Source organism: Thermobia domestica, chromosome 3 (assembly GCF_964235325.1).
Source record: "Thermobia domestica chromosome 3, izTheDome1.hap1.1, whole genome shotgun sequence".
Taxonomy (NCBI): domain Eukaryota; kingdom Metazoa; phylum Arthropoda; class Insecta; order Zygentoma; family Lepismatidae; genus Thermobia; species Thermobia domestica.
Genome location: NC_137456.1, coordinates 84,424,270 through 84,447,765, shown reverse-complemented (window position 1 = coordinate 84,447,765; position 23,496 = coordinate 84,424,270). Strand labels below are relative to the sequence as shown.

The 23,496-nt window shown below is 35.3% G+C and overlaps 1 protein-coding gene across 1 annotated transcript in view; it reads right to left on the bottom strand.

Moving 5' to 3' along the window:
* LOC145680563 (cytochrome P450 3A16-like) overlaps nucleotides 1-23,496 on the bottom strand; it is a 148,715-nt gene that overhangs the window by 29,195 nt on the left and 96,024 nt on the right. The window contains exons 5-12 of the mRNA XM_081751198.1: nucleotides 22,971-23,087; nucleotides 19,994-20,082; nucleotides 16,408-16,559; nucleotides 13,961-14,076; nucleotides 8,330-8,443; nucleotides 6,440-6,571; nucleotides 5,281-5,375; nucleotides 2,019-2,156 (exon numbers count right to left, since the gene is read on the bottom strand). Of these exons, the coding sequence (XP_081607324.1) occupies nucleotides 2,019-2,156; nucleotides 5,281-5,375; nucleotides 6,440-6,571; nucleotides 8,330-8,443; nucleotides 13,961-14,076; nucleotides 16,408-16,559; nucleotides 19,994-20,082; nucleotides 22,971-23,087 (953 nt within the window). The remainder of the gene's footprint in view (nucleotides 1-2,018; nucleotides 2,157-5,280; nucleotides 5,376-6,439; nucleotides 6,572-8,329; nucleotides 8,444-13,960; nucleotides 14,077-16,407; nucleotides 16,560-19,993; nucleotides 20,083-22,970; nucleotides 23,088-23,496) is intronic.

Below are 23,496 nucleotides of genomic sequence, written 5' to 3'. Positions count from 1 at the left end.
GCTTAAGACATATTCTGCATACTAATTAAAAAGATAAGATAATATTAAAAACCATCAGTGCTAAGAGAGATCTAGAAAGAATATAGGTAGTAAAGGAATATCTTAACATAAACATTTATTCAAGAGAGAAAAAGGAAGTTATGATTGTTAGCTTCTTTAAGAAATCTTTATTCAGTATTCGAACGCAGAAAATTAAGATTTTCTATTCAGAACAATAAACTTACATTTAATCTGAACAAACAGGAAGTACTTCTGAATTTTTATTTATTTATTTGTAGTCATGCTCAGTACTAAGTGATTGAATACTCTTTTTTTTTCCTTTTCTTTCTTTATGCGTAGTGGACGCACAAAGTAATGATGAAAAATCAGTTCATATTCAAATAGTGTCAAACTTGAGAGATACTTGAGAAAAAAAAAATCTGAATAAATTCTTAAAAACTGATATGTTTCCATGAACGGTGTTATGTTTAAAACTATTGAATAATAAATTTGTTTTACATTTCAGGTGTATAGCCTTACCCTCGTTACCATTCTCCAAAGAGATTCCGATAGTGTATCAAAGTATTTATTGCTGTTCAAGCCTTGATTTGTCACGGTTACGGTTAGCAGAAAAAGCTCAACTTAAAGATCCACTCTAACGTTAAGCATATAGCACATTCACTTGATATATATGTATGTACCTTTTAAAAAGAAATTTTAGACAAGTTTATTCATGATAGCGGAAAATCAACTTTGAAATAATTAATATACATTGTTCAAAAATTAACTGTTGCTTAATATACTGCCTTGGAAAATACAGTTTCAAAAGCTCTGTATTCTGTGCTTCCTACTTTCAGTCTAGAGGCTCAATTCAATTTGTGTGAATTCTGAACTACTGATGAAGCGCACTACGAGGTTACTAAATTTCTTAAGTTTACTTGCTTTCTTTTAATAAGTATTCTCTTTATTCCCATATGAATCGAAACTGATACTTAAAAATTAAGACACTCACTGGAGGAGCGTCGTTACTCCTTAACGCCTTTACTCTGCTTGTGAATTAAACGGCTGTTATACAGGAAATAAACCTAAACCTACGATGTATAGAACCTGCGAAACTGCTTATTCCATATGGAGAATTGTTTAGTATTAAAGTTCCTGTAAACTCTACGTGGTAAACTATAGAGCACTATTTTCGACTGAACGATTATTGCATATTTACAATTTTATTTATATTAATGATATTCGATTATCTTTGACTAAAGACAAAAATTACATCTCGCTACTTGTATAACGCCAATGTCCCAGCCGCACTAGAACACATTCCGCTTGTTGTGAGATCAGTGAAGTCGAGCAGTATTGGGTTTACTCAGAAGAAAGATGGGTCAGAGAAAGATGCATACTCATCAGATGGCGTTGGCATTACGGCATCCACTCAGTACCATTAGGACAATTAGGGAGCTGCGTGAAAGAAGGAAGTAGCAAACTCCATCTAGAAAGCCAGCAATAATTGAGAAGGGAGCCTATGTGATGACTACAAATCACCCCGAAGACATGAGTATCACATGGAGTACCCCAAGAAAATCTATGGGCACTATGTTGTCCAGCACAAACTTACTTGGCCAGGGATCGAACTAAGGACCTCACGCACTAGAGGTAAGCGTTCTACCACGGGAGTCCCGTGCTCCCCTAAGGTGCTCAGGAGTTTAGTTTTATTTGTATAATGTTATAAAGTGGCCTGGCAAGACCAATTGGATAATAAATATGCCAGGTTTTACATACATGGAACCTCTAAAATAAATACTTCTAATTATAGTTGTTTAGCTTTTAAAACAGTAACTTACATCCATGTTTGATTGATAGCTTACCCCACGTGTACTTTGGCAAGGTTATTAGTATTACCAGATATCTCACCGAAATTTTACGTTTAAAGTTCCACGTGTATGCTCTATACTCTAAAATATATATATATACCACTGCGCTACATGGCTTCTCCCAACATTCCTACCCTATATCTAACTTCATGCACCGCTGGTACTTACCTGCCAGGGGCGAATGTTTCTGGCTCCGGATAGAATTCTTCATTATGATGCATGGCATATGTAGCAATCGATACCTTGGTTCCTTTCTCAATCTTAATCTTGTCATATTCGGTAGAAGTATTGCAATACCGTTCCAGCCTGAAACGGAAGAAATTTTATTGTATGGACAAACATTGTTGCTGTGTGTTGTTTTCAGTCACTTGAGAATACAATAAACGTAGGTACTCAATACTCTAATTACATATATGGAACCCAAGTAAAGCACGAACTCTTCAGACTAATATCCCAAGTTTGACAGATTATCAGTGGTGTACGTCGAAGTTCGGGTGGGGGTCCAAACTGCCAACTTCATATAATTCAGATGTTGAGTTGAGTTGACTGAGTTTTACGTCCCGTTCAGCAGTGAGGCTATATGAGACGTGGACCTACTGATTAACGTGGAATCCAAACCACATGAGCTCCCGCCGGATATAATTCAGATGTTTGTATACATATCTTAATATAGTAGATGCTTAACATTATATCTTGCTCAAGGGGAGGTTAAAACCCTGAATCTCTCTTGCATATGCCCTGCTAATTATAAATACACGAAGTGTATGTATGCGCGACGTAACAAGCGAGGGGAACATTATCATTGAACTTCGGTGTTTATTATCTATCACTTGCCACAAACAACCTTTCACGCACCATGGTTCTCAGTTACCTTAGTTTTGACGTTAACAACTTAAAGGTCAGAGTATACACCAGAAAGTATCTTATTTTGCTCGGAAGCTCGAGCAGACTTGTAGTAATGCGAAGTTAAGAAGTTAAATAATAAGGTATAGAAGGTTTCAAAAACCTCTTAAGAATTTCTGCATTACAACTTACTGTAATTTTTCTGCTTCCGCTAGCAGCAATCTCCCGCTACTCTTTTCGTTTTTTATTGTGATAATAGAAGGCAGTTGAAAAACAATTCAAATACAGCTCGAGCTTACAGTAGTAAATACACCATGCGGTTTCATCGGAAGTCAAATTACCTGTACAAGCGAGTAACGAGTTTCTGAAAATTAAGTCTTACTGTACACTTAGTTATGATATTAAATTTCGGTTATCTAAAATACGAAATTCTTTAGTATGTAAATGTTAAACTCACTTATGCGGATAAATTTAATTTTGTAAGTTAGACGGGGCAAGTCGCTCACAAGGGAAATACGGTGTACAGAAGTCCTGAGAAACTCGGAAAGCCTAAGGGTAAAGAAACCTTTGGATAAAGTCGAAAAGTCTGAGTGTAGACGAAGTGGGAGGATAATTAAGCAGGATCTTTGGGAGAATGATAGCAACTTTGATTGTATTACTCGTGCACATAAATTAAGGATAATACGGATACATGGTGAAACACTCTGGTGGGCGGTTTTCGGTTGGAAATCACCTCGGGGTATGACCATGCGGTGCATTTGACCATTCGGTGCGGTGCATGCGGTGCGGTCGTCGCACGGTGGCGCTGGCAGCAGTAAGTACGCAGAGGTGTTGGTGCACGCTATGTTGGTGCATGTCAGAGTACGGTGCAGCGTGTAAGTGTGCAGATATTGTCAGACGTGCTAATGGTGACTGTGTGTTGAAAATGGCTCAAAGAACACATATTGATGACGTTATGAGGGAAAAATGAAATGAAATCTTTGAGTTTTACGTCCCACGGTTATGCCGATTAGGCTAAAGGAGACGGTGATAATGAGAGATGAGTGAAAATGGTGGAATGAAGAAAGTGGGAGGAAACGGGAGAACCCCGAGAAAACCCACGAGCACGGTGTTTGTCCACCACAAAGTTCACTTGGCGGCGGCTGGGATCGAACCCAGGACCCCAAGCACCAGAGGTGAACGCTCTACCACTGAGCCACCGCGCCCCCGACGTTATGAGGGGTAGAATAATAGGGCGACTGGAGGCTGGTCAAACACAGCAGGTCGTAGCACGGGCCCTCCGTGTACCACGAAGTGTGATCTCAAGATTATGGCAACGATTCCAGCAGACAGGAAACGTGTCCAGGCGCTACAGTACGGGACGTCCACAGTGTACAACACCACAAGAAGACCGATATTTCAACATCAGTGCCCGCAGACGGCCACGGAGTACAGCAGGTAGCCTTGCTCGGGACCTTGCCACAGCCAGTGGAACAGTTGTCTCCCGACACACAATCTACAGACGACTGAACAGACAGGTTTATTCGCCCGGAGACCTGCAAGGTGCATTCCACTGACCCCTGTTCACAGGAGAGCCCGTAAAGCCTGGTGTCAAGAACACAGTACATGGTCAATGGAACAGTGGTCCCAGGTTATGTTCACGGACGAGTCCAGGTATAGTCTGAACAGTGGTTCTCGCCGGGTTATCATCTGGCGTGAACCAGAAACCAGATACCAACCCCATAATGTCCTTGAAAGGGACCTGTGTGGGATTATGATTGGTTCACGTACATCCCTGCACGTTTTTGACAGAGGAACTGTAACAGGTTAGGTATATCGGGACGTCATTTTGCATCAGTATGTTCGCCTTTTCAGGGTGCAGATGGATCCCACCTTCCTCCTGATGGATGATAACGCACGGTCCCACCGAGCTGCCAATCTTATTAGCAGTTTTTCACGAAGTTCACGCGCAAAAAGCAAGCGGTGCGTAGAATGCTCTCGTGATATCATCTGCCGGGTGTGTCACGAAGTAGTTCACGCTGCTTACCAAATATACGTCAAACTGTCATTTGTACTTCGAAAACTTGTTCACTGAATTTACTGCGAATTTAAGTGTAGGTTCATGGTAAGTAAGAACAGAAAACTGTTCGTGTTCCCTATGGTATAGTATTCCAGTTGTACGATATTTCAATTATTGCAAGTCATGGCTGTCTTACAAAGGAATGAAAGCGAGAAAAGAGGATCTAGCTTCCTCGCGCTTTCATCTTCCATTCTCTTCGCTCAAAATACTTGTGTATCAAATTAATCTTTCGAGTGAACGTTGTCCCACATTCACATAAAAAAAGCATGTTGTGTACCAGGAATAGCTTGTTAAGCGTCGTACTAGTTACTTCAGACAATGATTCACTATTCCTTCATTCCAATTTCCAGTTTTGCGTGTACTCTTTTGAAACAAAGGAAAAACTAGCAACTTTACCTGAGATTTATTGACTTATGTACGACCTCGTAGGTAACTTTGTAAACAGCCTTTTTTCATAACAGACGAGATACCTTTCTAGCAGTTCCTTTTATTGTATAATATTAAAAAAAATAATAATAGAAAAAATACCTGTATTCAGTGGGATACATTCTAAGAACTTCGCTGACGAACATATCCAAGTATTCAATGTTGTTAAGAACATCGTAGGAAATCTCGCCCTCCTTCTGAAATAACACAAGAAACAGTTTGAAAACACCTGAATAAAAATGTGAAATAACATCATAACTTTATTATACAACAATAGTACAAATTCTTTAAGTATATTACATATTATTCATTATTCATTATATATCGATTTCTAGTTCCTAAACGACGAAAAAAAAAAAAAAAAAAAAATTGAACATCGAAACCTGCATCAATATAAATAAAACTTAAAGATATCAATTACACAGTACTATTTCTCGATTTTGATATGACGAAAGCGATTATATCCTTATCTAGCATATTCTAAACAGTTTCGTAACAAACTAAATTTAAGCTGGTATTTAAAAATCGAAAGGAATCAAGTAGCGACGAAAGTTCGTGAAATTCATCCGAGTTAGATCTCTTTATTTCACAGTACGAAAGCTGACAGATAATAAATAAATAAATAAATAAATAAACGTATGATTATCTGTGAAGGGTTCCTTAAGTATTGAGAGCTTATAGTATTCATCATGTGCAATTACGTGCGAAAGTTCCCAAGCCGGTAAACCCTACGAATTGTGTTCTGAAACATGAGAGAAGTTATTTTTCGAGATTTAACGCCCCAGTTAATATTAGAATAACTATAGCCTAACCCCTTAATTCTCATAGTTTGCATATGAAATGAAATAATAGTAGAAAAGAAATGAGTGCGCTTCAGACTATAAGCATCTGGAAATTGAAGCATGAAATAGAACATCGAAATCTTACTTTGTGCTTCTCCGAGATGATGGGAGTGTTACCAGCAGTCAACTACACAAGAGAAGATCGCATCTCTATCCCAGATTTTCAAGAATTATACCATTTTGGAACAGTGTTTGTCACAATTAACAGCAACAGGGAAAATTTACTGGGCAGTTCCTCCCTGACTACACGCCTAATGTAACTAAAGCTACTCAGTTTGTTTTCGACGAAAGTTGGAAAAAAAAATAATAAAATGATCACTGCATTAACAATCACGCCCATAGAAGAGAAAAAAAATGAGCAAAATGAGCATATATTTTATATGCTGAACCTAACAGGTTTTGATGACAAAACTTCTCACCTTTTCCTCAAGATGTGACGTCAATTGAGAATACAACGTCTCCTGCACTTCTGGGTTGGTAGCCAATGCATGAACAGCTAATGAAAGAGTATCCCTCGTCGTTACATAGCCTGCCAACATCACAATAAGAACCTGTAAAGAAATAGTCCTTCACTGAAATTTTCTTACGTTAAAAAATGTTACTCGTCCTATGTTTATGCCTGATCAAATATACTACACATCAGCGGTTGTACACTAACAAAAGAAAAAGGAAAAGGAAAAGGAAAAAAAAAAAACTTGGTCATGACTATAAAACCTTGCTAGTGAAGAATTAGAGCAATTATAATAGTTCCCACTAATCTGGGACCAAAGTCACAATCTCTTGTCTAAGCCGTTTAAACTTATTTCGAAAGGAAAAAAAAAGAAGAAAAGAAAGAAAATTTATTACAGAACATATACTTAAGCATTCAAATAACAAATATATGTATCTGAATTAAATGTTCGTCTATGCCAATACTTACTTAATTCGTTAAAATCTAAACTATTACCCATTGTAATGCAAATCTCCTGAAGATCAATCTTTTCAATAAACTCAATGGTATTCAATTTTGCTGCTCTAAGTTCAATCCATCTTTGAATTTATTCTTGAGTATTACTATTATTTACATATATTTATAAAAGATATCTTACCGTCAATTCTTATATTGAATAGTAACACAAACAGTTTTCAAGACTTAGGTTTGTACTATAATTCATTATAAAGATGTAAAGGAAAGTTTTTATGCTTCTAAATATTAAATATGGATCTAAAGCATTCACCAGAAAATATTTACGACACTTTTTCAACACTATAGAACTTATATTTAAATTTTCCCGAAACCTAGCAACTGATTATTACGTAAATAATAATATAATAATTACTTAACAATAGTTGATTTATAATACCAAACATTATCTTAGATGTCTACAAACTTTTCTTTCTCAAATTTTCAACTCCGCTAGGGTGGAGACATTCTTGTAGCCTCAAACTCCATTATAATAAGTTATACATTGTTTTAAATAGAATTGTTAGTATGACTGAGGAATCTAATATATAAATTAAACAGTTTGTGATCGAATCACGGGAAAACGGCTGAACCATTTGAAATTAAATTCAAAGCCATGTATTTCACTATGGTCTGCGTATTCTAGCATTAAATGCCTTCAGCTTTATTTTAAGCTAAGTATCGCAACATTTACAAGTCTGCAAGTTGAATAGAATTTGCAGGGATAAGTGTTAGTTTAAAAAGCTGTACGCGATCAACAGAACTTGTCACATTTTGACCACAATTAGCAGTGTAACCGAGCTTCGCGAGCTTAGTAAGCACATGAAATATTGTGTGCAAACCTTTGGTTCCGAAATGATTGGTTATCGAAATTGGGTTTGAATGTCGTGAAAGAATATTCTATATCACATGCTATCGATAAATCCGATCTTGATCAAACTTGGTATGACGGAACCGCTATGATCTTCGTATGTATGTGAAACATTATCGTGTACTGATCTTTGGTTTTCGAATTATTGACCAAATTTATGTTTAGACTCAATGCAATCAAGAAATTTACTAAAACGCTATCGATTCAGTTAGGATATAGAATATACGTAACATATTGTGTTGAAGTTTCGTTTCAAGTACTTATAAAGATTGTCCAACTAATTGCATCTTGAAATGGAAAAATACTAGACTAGCGAGTATGAACATTTCTTATATTATTGTATTGTATGCTTAAAATAAAGCTTTGCTATGACTTTTTTTTTTTTTTTTTTTTTTTGCTTGCGTAAAACCTACTTGTTTCCATTTTCTTTTATTTCTCCATTACGCGATTTTTTTTTTCTGTCTCAAGAACAGAACAGAACAGAACAGAACTCACCTGAGCTGCAAGAACTTCATCGGTAAGTACTGGAACCTTACTTTCGTCCTCCTGCTTCAATCGTTGTTTCTCGTCATCAGCAATTTCCAACAATAGACCAATAAAGTCATTGTTCTGCAAAAGATCAAAAATATTTCAACTGTTTTTTTCCAACATTCTTATTACAATTTTCAATACAGTATATAATTATGTTTGTACTATGAAAACAACATTATTGCATTCACATCATTATCTAATCCAATTTCACACCTAGAAGCAATGATGATTTCACGGGGTGACCCGGGGGGTGGAATTTTCCCCCGGAGCTACAAAATTCCCTCCGGGTGCCTCAGGCCTCTCATTATAATTATTTGGTGAGAACCTGTTGTCTACTTGCGCTTAGTAAACAAATATTTTTAAATTAAAAAGAAAATTATGATTACTAAAGAATTATTTCACTTAATCACTTCTATATTATCATTATATTGTACGCTCATGTCCAAAATGATTGTCGCATATCTATAACTGTCTTGCAGGCTACTTTTATTACTGATACTGTATGTATAATCGAGAAATTAATATTTGTGGTAAATTTCATTAGGAAAAGACTTATAAATACGAAAATTAGAATGAGTAAAACAAAATGTTGCTAAATGGACAAGAAAGTTTTATTTTCGTTTTATTGTTCTTATTTACTGCTCTTTTGGCATGAAATTTGCCACATACATGTCTTTGCCGATTATACGCATACTAACATTATAAGAAATACCGGGCGAACTCGTTATCAAATTATATTCCTACAACAACGTATTTATAGACATGCGACAATAATTTTGGACATGAGTGTACAAAGATGAAGGCGTAAGGGTGTTGCAAATAAAATAAGATTTTGATCTATTAAATAACAACCTATGCTTGCAATAAGCCAACGGCCAACCTGTCATTGTCTACTGATTGTAGCGGAAGAAAAGATGTATTGCAAATCTATACATATTATTGCATGTTCGAGTTTGTTACTTAATTGGAAGAGACGTAAATATTTGATTAGTCCTACCTGTGTATGTGGTGTTGTGGTGCATATTTTGAAGAATCAATACGCGTGTGAAACAGTCGACATTTCACCTTGCTAAAATGTCAAAACAAGCGACATTATTATCTTTTTTAAACAAATGACGACGTGTTAAATGTGACCCATGTTCTACAAGCGGCAACATTCGCAGTGAAGTTGACAGTGCAGAATCAATTCCAGTTGTTTCTTCTAAGATATCAGTGAGTAGTGATATTGAGTCGGAGCCATCTTCAAGTGACGTTGAACGGGAATTCAAATATCAAAGAAAATGGGAAAGTAAGTATAGTTTGCTAAAAGTTTATTCGTGCATGAGGTGATGTTTTCTGAAAACTTTGTAAAGAGCACTTAAGCAATGATTTAGAAGCTCTACGAAAAACAGATGGAGTATTTATTACCGTACCTTTCACAAACTTTCGAAAGTCAACACGAAAAACTGGAAAATTAGATAAACATCCCATTCAGAAAAGCATGTAACAGCCGTTTCAATGGAGAATGACAGACTTCAAGGACAAACTCCTATCCACTCACACGGGCACGTAGCCAGAATTTCGTGAGGGGGGAGGGAAGTCCGTGACATAAAATACTGTGATCATCACACCAGGGACTCGATCATTCTAAACTATTTTACTGGAACATATATTTTTTTAGTTTAATCAGGATTTCGTAACGGGGGAGGGGGGGACGTGACATGAAATTCTGAAGACTCAGGAGCTTGATCAATCTAAACTACTCGTATCAACATATATTGGTTTGTTAGTACAATAAAATGAGTATATGTTGGCAAGTATTTTAATAAACTATGAAGAAATCTCAAGTAAAATAATAATAATAATAATAATAATAATAATAATAATAATAACAAAGTATTGAAGATTTTACAATATTTATGTCTTTCCTCTGTTTATTCAAATATAACAATTTTCCTTTCATTATGACCTCAACTATTATAAAACGTACATATTTATTATTACCGTATAAAAAGTACATACTCAATAATGTCTTGTAAAATATTTTACAATATCTGCGTTCCTTTCTCTGTTGAATCAAATGCTAACAGAACTTTCTTTCCACATAAATTTTTGTTTTTATTATTCCGTCAACTACTGTCGTCGGTTCCAAATGACAGGTTAAAGGATCAGTAGAAAATTGTTTTTGAAATAACATGTTTGATACTGCACGGATGCGTTGAAGAAAAATTATGTTAAATGTCCACGCTGCTACACAATTGCACTATGCTTTCGGAAGCTTAATATCTCCCTGACTAGTAGCAGAAATTCTGAGAATTTCGTAACTTTTCTAGAAATTTCAAATTCCCTGACTCTTCCAGAATCTCTCTCTCACCTTGCCACCATGTATTGCAACTAATAAATCTCCTCATAAGAAATAGTAAACAAAAGCTTCCTGTAATTTTTTTTTAAATATTTTTAACGCTGATCCTTCTTTTTCTCATTTCATTTTGTTTCATCATTCCTTAATATTTTTCATTTCTGGTCTCGAAAGGGTGGGGTCCGGACCCCCGTTCTTGGCTACGTGCCTGCACTCACAAATAATTCAGCAAAGTGAAAACGAAAAAGAAGTGAATCGACAAGCTTTAGGCACGTTCGTTCAAAATGTGTACTTTTTGCCCAGGGAGGCTAAAATGATGAATTTTAGCTTTATTGTTGGTTATAACATAATACATAGTAATAAAAGTTCATCATACCCTTAATTTCTTGGATTCTGTTTCTCTATTATTAAAAATACTAAAGTAAATTACTTATAATTGAGTGCTTTGCATCATTTGTACACAACAGATTTATTTTTCTTACTCCGTAATATTGGTACTCCGAATGAAATGTTATCAACTATATACTGATTGTATAGTTTGCTTTCTAATATTAAATCTGTAAATTTCAACGCTTGTTGTTCTCTTCTTCATGACAAAAAGATCTAGGTTAAAGACCTCTACGAATCGCTCATAGTCCCAGTATTATCTGATATAAATGCAAGTAAAAATTTACGTACTTTAAAAATTTTTCTATTTTGTCATCATTTGTTATCCAAATCGTATTTGCAAATTCAAGTTTAGGAGTAGGAGACCCGGGTTCGATTCCCGGCGGGAGCTCATGTGGTTCGGATTCCACGTTAATCAGTAGGTCCACGTCTCATATAGCCTCGCTGCTGAAAGGGACGCTAAACTAAAATCAACTCAACTCAAGTTTAGGAGTGACAAGAGTTTGAACAGCCTTATATACAGTGAGTGTTATAGTTCTTGAAGTTATACAGTTTATTGCCAATTAACTGTGTTTGCCTGTTTAATAATATCAATCACATGAAGACTAAATGTGAGCTGAGAGCCGTGTTACCTCAAGATCCTTGGATTCTATCTCATCTATCGATTTACCATTTTTCCTATATTTAGTCACTAATGAGTTCTCTTTACATGCTTGCATTTACTACTAGAGCCTGTCTATTCCACCTGTGCCCTCAGAAACTATGCGAACTATACTTCGGCCCCACTCCCGCCCCCTCTCACGGATAAAACCCTCCCTTTGCGTAGGGAAAAGAAGTAAATGACCTCAGCTGTTGCCAATTTGTCATTCAGTCAATTGGTCTTGACAAGTGAAGATGGTAGGCTACTTAGAATGGTTAACAACACAGTGCACAGCGAAGTCCGTGAAATAATTCATTGTGGCAACGCTTCCGCATCCAACAATTGAAAGATCTCGATCGCAGCAACTTGTTTCTCCTCTTTTGAGGGTGGTACGGGAAAACACACATCGACAATAGCGCCAGAAGGGGCACAGTTGAAATAGAAAGGCTCTATTTATGCTCATGCCATTATCACAAGGTCACTTATAGATACTATCTAATGCCTTCTGAATGCATATGTCATGTCATTTATACTGATCACCATTCTAAAAAGTTTTACCTAGTCACCATATAATAAAACATTTACATTTCCGAGGTTGTGCACTATGTCATTAATAAAAACTGTAAATACGAGGGCTGGAAAGAAAAAAGTGGCAACACTGTCCCATCCCCGCACAGGGAACTTTGAGCGAGCTGCAGTTGGTAACACTTGTAGCGGGTGGGTGGAGCTATACAACGCGGGTGGTGGCGCTAGTGTTGGTGCGGCAGTGATCGTAGTGAAGTGTGTTGAATGCAGGTTGGCTCTAAAGGTGATGTTTTCCAAGTTAGAACAACGTTCATGGATAAAGATCGAAGTGGCCCGTGGTAAAAACGCCACGGAATGTCACTCCGGACTACGTGAAGCATGCGGGAATGACGCATTGCCGTATCGAACATCATCGTCCTGCACTCCGCAGGAAACGACCCAACTTCATCAGGGATCCACCCTTTGTTTTGCATGACAACGCCTGTTGTCACAACGCAGGAGTTGTGAGGGACCTGTTTGCACGATGGGGGTGGGAGGTTCAAGAGCACCCACCCTATTCACCGGACATGAGTCCATGTGACTCAATCTGGTCCCTTTGATGAAAGAACCACTGCGAGGGATGCGTTTCTACAGCAGATATGCCATACTTCGAGCTATAGGGCGCTCTCTTGCAGACATCAACAAAGAGGGCACTGCTGCTGGTATCCTGCGACTTCCCCACATCTGGCAACGGGTGCAAGATGCTGCAGGGGATTACAGTGAAGGCTTGTAGAAGTTTCATGATTGTCCAATAAAGGGTTCGTGAATGATTTGTCTGTTGCCACTTTTTTCTTTCCAGCCCTCGTAATAATGGTTCTACGGCTTACCCTCGGAATACCCCTTAAAACATTTCCTTCTGATAAAACATTTGCTCTTACTCTAAAAGTTCTATTGTTAAGAAAACTTTTTAACAAAAAAGGTAATACACTTAGAAGAGCTAACTTTTATAGTAACGAAGAATTTTGTACGACCACAAAATGTTTTTGACAGGTCAGCATTTTTTTTAGGGGGGGGGAGGTAATGCTTCGTATATAAAATCTGTACTTTGTAGAAAGTTTATTGTTATCGACTTGGTTTTCACAAATTCATGTTGTTCAATTATTACGTAATAACGCAATTGTAAAATAATAATAATAATAATAATAATAATAATAATAATAATAATAATAATAATAATAATAATAACAATAATAATATCATCAAAGAGCTGGAACCGTTAAGAAAAACTTCCAAAAACATCAGAGCTTTCAACGAAGTAGAAGCTGAAAACGTGAAAGACATGGGCAATTGAGAAAGAAGCAACATTAACTATGAACGAAGGAACACTGGGCAAATGTCAAAGCCTGGAAGAAACAATTGAAGTAGCGTGGTCTTTAGTTGGACGAAACGAAAGAAAGAAAAAAAAAGTAAATTACAATTATTTTAAAAATAATCTTAACATGGCCTTACTAACATATCAAGTCAATAAGTAATGAAAAAATAAAATTTCAAGATTACAGGTACATCTTCCGCCTGGCTACTCAAATTTTGATCATATTTTCCTCACGGACTTTCCATGAAGTATAAATTTATAATATTGAAAGTAATTTTATTCTAGTTACTCAGACCTTTTACAACAAAACTGAACTAATTGCGTACATTTATTTATTTACTTTAACTTATTTACCTGAGGTTTCTCTTCCTTTTGTCTTTCTCGGATAATATTTTGACAGAGCTCAGTGAAATATTTGGTGGCTTCTTTCCTCAAAACTAAGTTATCAAGTGATGCGAATGACGAGATCACTGAAAAGAAAGAATAGTAACTATAGAAATAGGTAGTAAACAATTATCAGTATAATACAAATCGAATAATTCTACTGCTGAATTAATATTGGAAGTTGCAACAAATAAGTTCTTTTGTTTCAGCTACCTACATCTGAATAAAGTTTTATTTTTGTTTGTTTTTAGGTAAGATTTTTTTTTTTATAATCTCAGTTCGTAAACAAACGATAAAACTTGTCGAAACAGAACAATAATTTGTTAAAGAATCAAACATGATGAACGGTCAGTAGATACTAGAATTTATCAAAGGTTTTTGCATCTTTCAACTTGAATCTTTCAACTATGCAAGAATATTTGGGTGTTGCTTTGGAACCCTTCACAATCAATAGACAAGATTCGGACGAAGCTTAAAGCAGTAGCAGCGATAGTGAAATCCTGGATTCGGATCCGGACGAATGATCAAGTAAGTATTTAAAGCAATTATTTAAAAATGTATGCGTGATTAAATGTGTGAAATTCTCTTTAAAAAGACGTTTAGAATTATGCACAGCTTTTTTGTTTTAAAGTAGAATTTGTTACATATTTTTTTCTCTTGTTAAATCACGCTCGCTGCCTTCTCTCAAGAGGCAGAATGTCCGGCAACAGAGGAACTGCAGCGTTGCCACAGCGAAGTCTGACAGAGTTCCTCTCTCACACTGGTGATGCGTTAGCCTTCTGCGTATGCGAATTCTGTAAAACGTCGCACGAAGGGAATCAGCTGGCAGTGAGAATTTTTTCCGTGAAAGAGTCCAGAACTTTCTGATTAAATATATAATTTATTATTTGGGATATTACAACATTACACTAACTTTTGTTTTATAGATATAACATATTTTATCTAAATCGTTTAAAATATGTCTGTAGATTTGCTGGATTCGGAAATCACATGGTATCACAATATCGGTATTTGCATGAAGATAAAAGGAATAAAGGTGACTAAACTTGCTCATTGCAATCAGTAACAATCATATATTGAACTGTGTGAATGGAGTTTTTAAGAGACCTGTCGTTTCTGAAGTATATCATGTGAAACTGGTTAGTTTATGAAGAGAAAAAAAAAGAAAAAAAGAAAAAGAAAAGAAAAAAATGAGTACATTTTTACTCAATTTTTTCCTAGTTACACGTAAAGCTCTTACATATACACCAATTTGTAGCAAATACTTTAACGATTAAAACAAGGTATAATGTACAGAATAGTCGACAACCATTTTAGCATAACAAGGCTTTAAACATAGGGGTCTATAACGCTGAAATCAAGAGTAGTAGTATACCTATCAAGTGTAAGGAGATGCTTAGCAACCTAATTCACGAGATCAATCATAAGGACAATCAAATGGGTGAATTTATGAGAAGTGAAATAGAATTAATTTGATAAAAAGAGTAAAAATGCTTGATTATTCAATTACCCTTCAAGTATTAAAGAAAACTAATGAAGCATTTATTGAGTCTTCGACAAGTTTTTAAGAGAAAGACTTCTGAACTTTTAAAGAACTTCCGAGAAGCTGTAGTAGTAATAGACAGTTTCCTATATTTTGAAACAATTTATGTAGGTGAAATATGAGAATCCTTTGTGAACCACAATACCAGTACTATATTTAAGTTAATACTTTCTAATGAGTCGCTTAATGTGCACATACAATAAACAGTTAAAGTGCAATATCTCAGACATTAGATACTAGAAAGCAATGTACATTCTTTAGATAGTCATACAACAAAAGAAAAAAATTAAAAACTCAATCTAATTTACGCGGTTTCTAGTTTCCGAAATACGTACTAAGGAAAGAAAACATCTACGATACCTAGGTTAGGATCTAGGATATCTATTTTTACCAAGGAACGTTAGAGGTTGAGTAATTTCCGAATTAAACACGGGGATGAAGAATATCTGACCCACCTACGTCTTGCTGTTATGAAAATCACAGACCTGCACGATTTCTCCCGTCTCTCAAATCCACAAATTTAAGTCTTCAGTTATTACTTTCAATCATAAAGAATTCCAATAGTTAGCTGATAGAAAATCTTAGCTGCTCCATTGATACTCTTGAGTATCTACATTTTACCCTTGGAATAAAATCTAAGTCTTTAGGCCCAAGTAAACAATATTTCATCACGCTGGTCGAATCATATACGATCGAAGCTCGTTCCTCCAACGTGAGTTCTAGTTTCCATTAACCGACAAAGCATAATGAAATATTTAAAACAATGAACGATTCCCCACGTTTTCACAGAAAATTAATGCTTGTAAGTACACAATATGCTACTACTGTAAAATTACCCAAAGTGTAAAACTTCAACAGTTAAGCACCTACTTACTTGGCAGAACTGAAAATATTGAATCGGAATGCTGAATTTGTAGAATTTTTCTTGAATGCTTCACAAGTGGATGGTCGGCACTGTTTTCAGAGTCCAACTCAATTCCAAAAATGGAGAGGCCAATTGTATCTATCAAAAAGGACGTCATCACACTGGAAGTAAGATATTACAAATATAAGAATCTGCTACTGCAAAATACATGGCACTTAAAAGTAATAATAACAATAAGGTGGTTTGTTTTCTTAAGCTTCTTGACGGAAGGTTATCCTTGAAACATATTACTCGCTGGCTTAGGTCAACCTGTTGAGATTACGAATATATACAGTATATGATCATGACATGCGGAAAATTACCAGGGGTTCACGAATTTATTTTTAATAGCAAGGATCTCCCTTTTTTTCAGTTGTACTCATTCATTTATACAACAATAAGCTTCATTAAACAAATATATTAAGAGCACAAGCAATACAGAGGTACTGTAAATCTATGCTGGTGAATTCAGTAATTTAGTAACAAGACATTTCTTCGCATTATACACATATGAATGGACAAGTCGTGATTCAAGAAGTAAATTTGACTAAGTGGAAGCGTTTATTCTTATTATAAAGTTACATAAAGTTGTACTATTATAAAGCTCAAGTGAAAACTTGATATTTAAAACAGTAAAGCAAGCCACTTATCAAATTGTTGTTTACATAGAAAGGAAAATATCTTACAAAATTCCTAGTCTTTTTCTAAAAGTAACAATTTGAATACTTGCCGATATCAGAAAATAATTACATTCCTTATAAGTTCTTCGAATAATAATTCAAATTAATATAGGATGAAATTTTACAACATTGTGACAATTTGATTTTAATGTTTCAATTAGAATATTGTAAGATACAATTAATATCCTCATGTGACTGATCTTACGATACATTTTCATATATTATACAACACTTTTTCTGTGTTCAATTACAACCTTTAATTTCGGTGTAATTTCACGAATAAACAATTAAGAAAATTCCCTCAAGTAGGATGAACTGAGTGCTACAGGAACTTTTGTGCACCGCGAATTTTGTATGTATTATCTGATAGTCATTACATTACGTATGGTCTAAGTTTCACTAGACAATGTGCGACTCAAGTTTTTTTTTTTTTTTTTTTTTTTTTTTTTTTTTTTTTTTTTTTTTTTTTTTTTTTTGCCAGAAGATTAAGTGCACTTTAGAAGAAAGCTACACGATGTGCAAATTATCTTTAGAAAAAAAATTCTTAATTCCGGTAATTCGACAGTCACCAGCACATCTGAGTATGACTGTAAGGGAATTCTAAATATGCTTTTTCAGTAAGTAATTTTGAATCGGAATATGCATTCCCTATAGGTATAATTTAAGAAATTACTAGAGTGTTCTAGCAGTATTCCGTAAACTTTATACATTCTTAACCTTCATTACAGGATGACCTATTTACGTGGACTCCGAACACGGCAAGTGATTAATTCATTGCAGATGGCGTGTCTACTATCCATGCAAGATCACATCGCACACAATACTTTCTTCCCATTACACTACCTTGCCATCAACGGAGAGAAGCTAAATTACAAGAACCGAAACAGGTTCCAACATATCCTGAAGTATCAAATAGATAACTCCAAATAAATTAACAAAATTAGTGTTTATAAGAATTATAATTACTTTAAGCTTTTGTTTTTAAATCCGATTAATACTACTCGCTGAGCAAAACAGTACGCTTATTGTAAAAAATAATGTGTAACAGTTTCGCCAACTATCCAATTGGCTTCATCAGACACTATAAATACATACGTAATGACAGATTATAAGAGACAGCGAAACATTCCTGAAAGCTGATTGGCTACCACAAGCTACTTCAGCCAATCCCCTTCAATCACAAAACCAGAACATAAACAAAATTTGCTAATTCCCCCCGCTCCCCGCTGTTGATATACATACGTATCTAATTTTAAAAATAACCTTACAAATAACTCAAATATGAATACTGAATAAATAGTAAAGAACAAATAATATAGAATTAATTAATATAAAATAAATAATATAGAATAAATAAATACTGAAATTTACAAAACTAACCTGTACAATTAACATATTCAATCTTTAAGGCTCCTTAACAATTTATTCCACTGTTCATAAATTTCAAGTCCTGAATTCCAGTTCATGATCCTATCACCTTCTAATTTAATGAGTTTTGCTTCCTTCCATTTTCTCATTAACCTTCTCTCTTCTTGGCCCAGCACTTTTACTTTACTCCAATTAATCAAATGTTTACTGTCTCGTATGTGCCTATAGACTGGATTTCTGTCTAACGTTGTCCTTATGTTTTATTCGTTCCTTCAACCGCTTTCCCGTTTCCCCAATATAGCACATATCACACTCACTACACTGAATCCTATATATTAGTCCTTTCTCCATCATTCTTTCTTCCTCTTTTCCCCTCTTTATTCGCCTCTCCCTTATTATTTCCAGCAATCTCTTGCTTCCTTTTCTGTACGTGGAAATACATCCAATCTTCAGCATTTTTTTTGATGACCTCTATTTATTCCCTCATTCTCTATCCCCCACCACATTTTACTTTTTACTTTTTCTCCTTTCAGTCTTCGTACGCGTTTTCCTTCTCTTCCTCTTTCCCTTTTGTACTTTAGTTTCCTCCTATCATATTCATTTCCCTATAACTGTTCATGAAATGCTTCTATCCCCTCCTCTGCTTTTCTTCCCTCTGTTCCTCTGCCTGATTCTTCCATGTTACTAATGAAGTTTATTTTCGTCGAATAATCCACATCACCCCTCGCATGTCAGTAGTTTCCCGACGCACAACTTTTCTGGTACCATTCCGCATATATCTTTCCTTCCTTCTTCCCTATTTTCATATGTAAGAACACCAAATTCTCTTCATTTTCCACTTCCAACTATAGTTCTATGCCTTTTTCTTTATCTTCAATGTCTTTTACAAATTTCTCCAATTGCCTTCGTGTCCCCTTCCATATTCCTGCACAATCATCTACATACTAAAAAATAATAATCTGTTACCTTTTTTGACTTTACTTTCTTCTCCCAGTCATTCATGACAATCTCTGCCAACGCGGACTTAACCTCGACCATATGCTTAGCCAACCTATCACTTATTATGCAATAACTTTACATGAGGCTTAGGATCTCTCAGACCTCTCGCACTACAGCCATTAATCCTACTATCTTTCATCTTTTCTGTAATCACCCTCATTATGTTCTTTCTTATATAATCTATCATTACCTGTGTATTTATAGTGTCTGATGAAGCCAAGTAGATAGTTGGCGAAACTGTTACAAGTTATTAATTTTTTTACAATAAACTTATTGCTTTGCTCAGCGAGTAGTTTTAATCGGATTAAGTCTACTAAAAGCTTGTACAATGAAAAATATTACTTTTGTTCTATGCACCTAGTTATATTTTATATAATTGACAAAGTCTATATCATTTCAATGTAATTAAGAGAATATTTCTACCAATTATTATGACTAAAAGAATAGCAACTTTTATATATCTTGTAATTTACACTGTTCTAGTCACATTTAACAATAGGTGAACTTACCTCTGTACATCAATATTTGGTGAGGACTCTATTGTCTTTCTTAAATTCTTCGTCATTACACAGATCGCCTTCTGTATCAATGGAACCATCTACAAAGAAAATTAAAACAATTGGAACCGTTTAATTGTAATAATTTAAAATGAGCATTGTTCAAGTGTTGTAGCTAAAAAATCTAATCGTAATCATTTTATAGCTCTTTTCAGACAAGAAGCAACATAAGCAGTAGACAATAGTACACGACATTTAGCGCAACGTTGCTAGATTGTGGACTCTCCTTTCCCTTCTCGTTGTTGTTTCTCCAACTAGCGTTAATGCAAATGAATTAACATTACCCATGTCAAAAATGGTATTCCAGTAAAATTTAGAATATTCAGTGTGTATGCTAGAAATATAAATATCAAGTAAAATTTATTACCTTTCCATTTATTTAACTAGAACTGCTAAAAGCTTGCCTGTTTCATCCTGCTATGACTATTGTCAAGTGCATTTTGTCGCAGTCTGAACCTGAATCTTTAATTATAAAATGTTTCAAATGTTATTAACTATTTCTTGAAATTTTTCTCTTGTAACTTTTACGTGCAATGCAAAGATAATCCACAGCATTGCTGTCACGTGGCTAGCTTCTCGTCGTGTTACAGAAATCTCCCTCAAGGACTTCCTTGCTTCAGCACAGATACATGACAAAGTAAATGAATGCTGAAGCCTTTGATAATTATCTCTTAAATACATTTTCTACAGCTTATGTTAAGTTTCACAAGTAAAGGTAACAGATCACGTTCACGTCCGATCTTTGACTCTTGTGAATCTCGAAACGGTAGAGATTGTTTTGGGTATAAGTAAGCAATTATATAGGTGCGCTAACAATAAGGTCTATTTGCACCCATTCAAGACCATTATGGAAAGAGCAAGAAAAGATCCGAGAAGTTCAAACGCAAAAAAACACCATCACACCGAAACAAGGATAAAACAACAGGCTCATACGTCACAGCATACTAGATGGTAAAAGGACTTTTCTCAGTCGGTGAAATACACTAAAGGGGATGTTAAAACATTGACAGGTTAATCATCTTTGCCGGGGCTGGTCAATGCGGGGTTCGCGCTGATTAGTAGGAATAAAACTGCACGAAGAAATAAAGATTACGAAAAAATGCCGTGACAAAACAATATCAAGATAACGTAAATCGAATAGCAATAAAAACAAATAAAACTGTGCAGGAAGAAATAAGGCCATGAAAAAAAGCTGTGACAAAACACCAAGGACAAGCGAATCTTAACAGCAATAAAATTAAAAGAAAATATGATTATTAAAAACGAGGTAATGAAAATAGGATTAAGAAACCCATACACAAATTAAAGCGCCTGCAAAACTTTAATGTGCTGTAAAAACCTTAAGAGTCGAGGAATAAAATGTGGGTTATCGCCAAGTAGTAATCTTAGGTAGAGTGAGATGTTATAACGCAGTCTAAAACCGACAAGATTACAAATTCGAACCTGCAACCTCATGCAAAAGAAAGGCATCCGTGAGATGGCCATGTCCAATCAGCAGGCGAGTGAAAAAGTATTTTTTCTCGACAAGACTCAAGAACTAGAGCTCCAAACTCTTAAGCGAGGTTTAATGGCGTGCAATTTGTTGTCACGTGCTAGGTCTCAATTTAACTGTCGTTGTTGTAAATGACGAGAGTTGAATACCGGGTAACGATCAGTGCAAGGCAAAACCGTCAGAAATTCAATACCATGAAGAGCTGCATCTTTTGCCACAGAATCCGCCTGCTCATTACCAGAAATACATACATGGCTCGTGATCCAATAAAATTGGAGAACGGAACCAGCAGCAAGTAGAGAATAGCATTTCAACAGAACACGCTGAACTAGAGGGCGTTGTGTGTAAACATTAGTAAGGTTGGTAAGAGCATTTTTGGAGTCAGTATCACAATACTGGCAATAGTATGGGTCAGAGCGTAATCTAAGCTTTGAAGAATAGCAAGCAGCTCAGTACAAAAGATGGACGTAACGGAAGGGAGGCGGCAGTCATAGTGAGCCTGGCTAAGGAAAAACGTACAGCCACCAGAGCCATCTTGTTTCGAGATATTGTATAAAAATGCGAAAATTCAACATACTGGTGTAACGAAGCGAAAGTTGATTGAGTCTTCTCGGAGTCAATGTTTTTTATGTTCTTGAATCCAGTGGGATAGATTCGACATTCTCTCTTTTGTACTTCATCATTAGCTTATCGCTATTATAATATTAGTGTCGTCTGCATAAAGATATACTTCTTTTTGTGGAATATTACTCGGTAGATCGTTTATGTAAATTAAAAGTAGCAGCGGCCCTAATACTGATCCTTGTGGCACTCCAGATGTTAGTTTGTTTTTCCGATATGTGCTGTGTAGTTTGGCTTATTTCTCAATGTATTGTTTCTGCTACTTGCTGTCGATTTTCTAGATACCATTTCAACCATTTGAATGTGAAGTATAAATAAATAATCAAAAGTCACTATCAGACATTTTCAGTGTAAACTTACCCTACTTTGTCTTCACATGCTTCTTCGAAGTTCGAGATTCCAAATAATTTAGAAAATATACAACACACAGTATGTCCAGGAAGTCCGTATACTCCTACCTTAGTAGTTTCTTATTAGAATAACTTAATGGACTTATGGTTAGTTGTTCAAGGGATATGTATGTGCTTTATAATGTTGGGTACATAATTGAATGGGCCTCGAGGGTTCTTTCTGACTTTTTTTTTCACAATTCTCTCTCCTGTGTGAGGACATTCATGACTGACCTCTATTCAACAGGAAATGAACTTGGGTCTGGCATTGGAACTCCCAGAATGAGTGAGGTGTACTCAGACCACGAACAATAACAAGTACACCACCATGAACAAGCATTAATAGTAACATTAATATAACTAATGAATATAATAGCAACAACGTATAGGACAACCTGTATATATAAAATCTAGAGTTCAAATTTACCCTTTTAAGTTTTTCATTTGAAAATGCTGGTATCATGACACTTCGGACTTTCTTCCATTCTTCATCCAACAGCAAACCCACATTTTTCCGAAGAACATCCTGCTTCAAAGTACATCCCTGAAGAAAAAAAAAAAAAATCTACGTTACATTTTTAGTCGCATCAAATGGAAAATAAATTAACAAAAGTATAGTATATTCTTGAACTGCAACTCTTGTACGAGAATAAACAAACGTTCATACCATCATAACGTATGTAATCAGACTTCCATTCCTATCACTATTAATCATTACGAAAAGGAAATCTGCAAATTTGAAACATATATCTACATTTAATTTCATTTTGAATCTTCTCTTTCAGTATCATTCATTCTTTATTTTTCGTACCATACTCAAGTGCTTTTAAAAAAGTCAAACTTTCCAAAAGGTAACTTATTCTAAGATTTTTTTTTAAGTAAAATTTTCTTTAAAATAACTAAAGAGAAACGGAGAACTTAGAATTCTAGAATAGAAACTACGAAAAACCGTA